General features: G+C 38.4%; 1 protein-coding gene across 1 annotated transcript; it reads left to right on the top strand.

Annotated features, from left to right (window-relative positions):
* Nucleotides 1-1,167: 1,167 nt before the first annotated feature.
* On the top strand, nt 1,168-1,746 carry LOC121247291. The gene has a single exon (XM_041145661.1). The coding sequence runs from the start codon at nt 1,168-1,170 to the stop codon at nt 1,744-1,746; it is 579 nt and encodes a 192-aa protein (XP_041001595.1).
* The last annotated feature ends 3,910 nt before the right edge of the window (nt 1,747-5,656 follow it).

The following is a 5,656-nucleotide window of genomic DNA, read 5'->3' as shown; positions in this document are numbered from 1 at the left end:
GACCTGGAGTTAGCTGCCATAGTTTTCGCCTTAAAGATATGGAGGCATTATTTATATGGAGTGAAGTGTGAAATCTACACCGATCACCAGAGCCTCAAGTACTTGTTTAGTTAGCAGAATTTGAATATGAGGCAGAGAAGGTGGTTAGAAACTATTAGCGACTACCAGTGTGAGATTAAGTATCACCCTAGCAAGGCTAATATAGTGGCAGATGTGCTAAGTCGAAAGACGAGAAGGGATAATTCCACAGGTCGTGCCTCAGAAGTAGAGTCCCTTCTGCATAGTATGAGAATGTTGTTGATCAAGGATCTTCCTGTCGAAGTATCCTTAAACGCAGTACAAGAAATTATACCAACGGAATGGGAAGAAGTGAACAAGCGTCAGATGGAGGATCCCAAATGGGTAGAAATTCGACGGAAGATAGAGAAGAAGGAAGGACCTGAAGGTTTCACCCTAAAAAATGATGGGTTGCTATACTACAAAGACCAGAAAGTTATCCTAGCTGATCAAGAAATCAAGGATAAGATACTAAAGGAAGTACATCAGACTCCATACATAGCCCACCCAGGGAGCATCAAAATGTATAAAGATTTGAAGCAACACTTTTGGTGGGAAGGATTAAAAAGGGACATAGCGGAGTATGTTAATAGATGCTTGATTTGTAGAATGGTCAAGGCAGAGCATCAGAGGCCTACTGGAGATCTACAACCACTCCCAATCCTAGAATGGAAATGGGGGGACATATACATGGATTTTGTAATTGGATTACCAAGGATCTCAAAGGGAAACAACTCTATTTGGGTTGTAGTCGATCGTTTGAAGAAAAGTACCCACTTTTTGGCAATTAAGAATATCGACACTATGGAGAAGTTGACTTGGCTGTTTGTTGCTGAAATAGTGTGGTTACATGGAGTCCAAAGGACGATTGTTTCTGATAGGGATACACGTTTCACTTCTCGTTTTTGGCAAAGTCTTCAGGACGCTCTAGGCACAAAGTTAAAGTTTAGTAGTGCCTATCACCCTCAGACTGATGGGCAGATTGAACGAACGATTTAGACCCTAGAGGACATGCTAAGAGCTTGTGTTTTGCAAGAGAAGGACGAATGGTAAAAGCTCTTGCCATTAATAGAATTTGCCTACAATAATAGCTTCCAAGCTACCATCCAAATGGCACCCTACGATGCGTTATACGGAAGGAAGTGTAGATCTCCCTTATACTGGGACGAAGTAGGAGAAGGAAGGATCTATGGTACGGAGACCCTTCAAGAGATGAAGGATCAGATTTGCCAAATAACGGAAATGATGAAGGCTACCCAAGATAGGCAAAAGAGCTACGTTGATCGTCGAAGAAGGACCCTAGAGTTTGAAGTTGGCGACTGGGTCTATCTTAAAGTATCGCCCACGAAAGGAGTCTTTCGGTTTGGAAAGAAAGGTAAGTTAAGTCCAAGATATGTGGGACGATATGAGATTCTAGAGAAAGTAGGAGCAGTCGCTTATAGGCTGGATCTTCCCACTGATTTCCAAGGAATCCACAATGTTTTCCATGTATCTTCTCTCAAGAAGAGTTTCAAAAAGCAAATTCCAACCGTTGTTGACACGAGGGATATTTCACTTCAGCCCAACCTAACCTATGAGGAAGTTCCAATTCAGATCACTGATTGGAAGGATAAGGAACTACGGAATTGTAAAATCCCCTTGGTTAATGTTTTGTGGCGAAATCATAATGTTGAAGAGGCCACACGGTAAAAAGAAGCTGACATGAGAAGCAAATACCCTTATTTATTTGGTAGGTGACTTGTTTGGCATCGCATCATGGCATTCGCATTCATGCATGGCATAGCCTTGAGCTATAGCTAGATTGGTGAGTCGACACTCAAACCCTTACCCATTGCATGTTTTATTTAACCCTGATTTCGAGGAGGAAATCTGTTTTAAGGGGGGGAGGATGTAACACCCCGCCTAATTAACCCATGATTAACCCTTAAGTACTATAGATTAGGCTTTTAATTATGGGTTAATCACTTTCTTTAAAGTTCGTAGTGGAAAAAAAAAGGTTGGTAGTGGGAGTAGCATTAATGTTGGTACTTAGTGTTAATGAGCTAACGATTAGAGAGGCAAGCCCATTAGTAATTTTGGTGAGGCCTTTTAGGACCCAAGTGCATTCATGGGCCTGGCCCAAGAAAACCTTGAACCAAGCCCTTAGGAAATCAAGGCTAATCTTGGCCCAAGTATAGGAAGGCATAAGGTCTTTGGTGTAGATTGGACCCTTGGCCCTTTTCAAGCCCATATGGCCCATAGCCATGTTTGGACTCATTTTACCATTCAAAGACGAAAGACCCAATATACCATACCATTGGTTTCCTTAAGCCCAAATCACACTCAAAGTACCCAAATTAAGTTTTGAAAATTGGCTAAGGCCATTAACCATCATACTTGAGGTTAGTGCACTTTAATCTATGCTTTGAAGCTTAATTATGCTTAATCTTTTCTTAAACTTTTTAATTCAAATTTTATTGAATTAATACTCCCTTAAACCATAATTAGACCATGTTAATACCCTGGCTTAACCATTCCACATGTCATTAAGAAAGATGACATAACAAGCCCAAACCATGCTTCAATCGGTTTTGTGCATTGCCCTTTGTAATGCTTGGATTGTTTTGCCCTTGGGCCCAACATTTTTGTGGTTTATCCTCAAGGGTAATATGGTCCTTAAACACCTCATGAGACCCTCCCAAACTCAGTTTCATCCTTGGACGAAATTGGTTGCATCAACCAACTCATAGAACCAAACCAGGAGCACCTTGGTCTAGTTTGTGTAGGAACCATTTGGATTGAATTTGAACCAGCCTCCTTCCATGGTTTGCACCACCACCCCATGCCACCTCCTTATCCACCCAATCACTAAGAAGACCCATGACCATCACGAAGGATTTTGACTCATTTTGGCTGCCCAAAAACATCCAAAACCGAATTGATTTTCTGCCACAATAAATCCACCTCCATTCACCTATTTTCAAGGATGGTTTGAGCGATCTTTTGCCATCCAAATGATGCCCCACGACCTGAAGTCATCTACAGAACCGTTGCAGCTACTGTGGAGAGGAAATGATGGTGGTTTAGGACACTATTTCATTCTGCACAAGTGACCTAAGCTCATGCAAGCAAATATGAAAATTTTCTAGATTTGAGCACCTCCCAACCCAATCACCAAGCACCCAAGCCAACGTCCCTCACCCCTTGGCCACCTATAAATACTTCCCTCCCCTTCTCATTTCACCCACACCACAGCTCCAAGCATCATCTTGAGACTTGAGAGCATTTCCCCCTCTTAGAGATCAAAAGAGTGCAAACCGAGTGAGTTTTGGTGAGTTCTTGAGTGTTCTTGTGTAAGGCAGTCTAGAGAGCTTGGAAAACCACGAAATTTGTAAGTTTTCTTCCTTTTGATCTTAGCTAGCATTTCAAGCTTTGTTTCCAAGTGTTGGTATGACATTTGGTTGAGTTTTGAGAATATGATGCTTAATGCAAAACCGGGTTAGTTAAAGGAAGGTTTGAATGATTGAATGTTTTTAAATCTATCTTGTTTTGATCATCAAGTATGAATCAGTTTTAAGCATATTGGTGATTAAAGATTTCTTAGCTTTGATTAATTGTTGGGATGAACTTGATTACTTAAGGATTAGACTTCATAATGTCCCTAAAGATGCTAGTGATCATTAATGATTAAAGAAAATCTCATATGCATGCATTCATTGAGATCAATAGTTGAAAATACACATAGGCATCAACTAGGATGCATGCCACAGGTTGGGACTAATTGGACACGTTCCACTTTGAATTTTGAAAATCTAAGGGCATAGATGGTTTTAGAATGCCAAAGATATGAAGTCCATGAAATTTGGTGAAATTTGGAGTTCGTATGCAATTAGTGAAAATTTAGGGCCTAAATGGTAATTTTTGAAAGTCTAGGAGTATTTTTGTAAATACCTAATTTTTTTGAAGCCTTTGATTTTGAACCTATACATAAGAGTATTAACCCTAACTTAGTATACACTCAATTTACGCAGCTACGATGATAATTTCGAATTTCCCCGGAAGTTTGTAAGTTGGCCTCTAACTTACATCTTGATAAATTTCTTATGAATTATTGATAAATGCTTACTTTATTCTTCAATTATCATTTTGAGCATAAATTATCATGTTATATGACACTTCGAGTGCATACTTACATAACATATGGCATTTTCACAATTTTTACATATTAAATTTGTAAATGTCATTTTTTTTTTTTTTGCTTGAAATTTACATGCACATCTCAGGAAAATTTTTTTTTAACGCATAGCATGAAAATCATTTTTTCAAGACCCCAAAGGCCAGGATGGGGAATTATCCTAGTGGAACTCCTTTGTCCACTTTGTAGTGTTTAATAATGGAGTGGTAAGTCCCGGGTTGACAAAGAACAATCAACAGACTTCAAATGGGTTCTTTTTAAAGAACGCCGAAGCGAAGTTAATATATTATGACACCTAGTGCTGGTGGGTGTACACGTTATCATTTTATAATGTTATGTTATTTACCAATGCATTGAAAACGAGTCTATAGATAACATAGTTTCAATGTAAGTTACACTATGGTCACCGACAGGTACTCATAGTGCATATGGGGAACTGTGACAATACCACATGTTATGTTATTATTAAGATAATGATGTAAGTCTATGATGAAGAAAATCTATGATGAGATTTTTATGAAGAATTTATGTCTTTTAAAAAATGATGACGAAATTACTTACTGAGTAAAAACCCGTGTCTTCATATTTTTAAAAGATGTTGAGGAATCTGGATGAGAGACATGCATACTGATTTTTCGCATCTCATGCATTGCATATTTATCATTTTTTTTTCATGATTGATTTATTTTTGTGTCAATTAGTTGTTTAACTTACTGAGATTTCGAGTAATCTCACCCTTTTATGGGACCACTATCATTCCACTCGGAATGATAGAAGTTGTGTCAGGAATCGACCTGGACGAGATTGATGGAGCACTGGATTCGCATGATTGAGGAGGATTCAGATTTGGGGAGGAAGCTGGACTTAATTTTGATGTTCATAGCCCAAGTCTTTTATGCTTTAGATTGCATTAAGAGAATGATATGACTTTATATATAAATCTATGCTACTTTAGTATTTCGAACATGATGATTATCTAATTAAGTTGGGATGTTTTAGTTATTTTGGCATATTTTTCACCTTAGCCTTTTATTTCCGTTGTGATTATCGCATACTGCTAGTTGCATACTAGGATGAATTGCATATTAACTGTCATGAACGGAGGTATGTAACCTTGTGTTGCATGTTTCGACGCTCTCTGTCTTTGTTTCATCCCAAGAGGGGTTTGGGGGCGTCACAGTACCAGAAGTGCAATTTTATTTATTTAAGATAGTTAGAAGTGTGAAAATATGATATGGTCTACGTTATTAGACTTAGAGGAATATTTAGGATTTTATGGCGCAATAAACCCATTTCTAATTTTCGGACGAAATGTCCATTCAAAAACACATTTTGATGATTTCGAGGCACTTCGGAGTTGAATTTTGATAAACGAATTGCAATGTTAGGTTAGTATGCTTATTTAGGAACTTTCAGTACAAAGTT

This window comes from Juglans microcarpa x Juglans regia, chromosome 1S (assembly GCF_004785595.1).
Source record: "Juglans microcarpa x Juglans regia isolate MS1-56 chromosome 1S, Jm3101_v1.0, whole genome shotgun sequence".
NCBI classification, from domain to species: domain Eukaryota; kingdom Viridiplantae; phylum Streptophyta; class Magnoliopsida; order Fagales; family Juglandaceae; genus Juglans; species Juglans microcarpa x Juglans regia.
This window is presented reverse-complemented; position numbering and strand designations above follow the sequence as displayed.

What these genes read in the sequence shown, in the direction of transcription:
- LOC121247291 (XM_041145661.1), top strand. Translation starts at nt 1,168, where the DNA reads ATGGCACCCTACGATGCGTTATACGGAAGGAAGTGTAGATCTCCCTTA.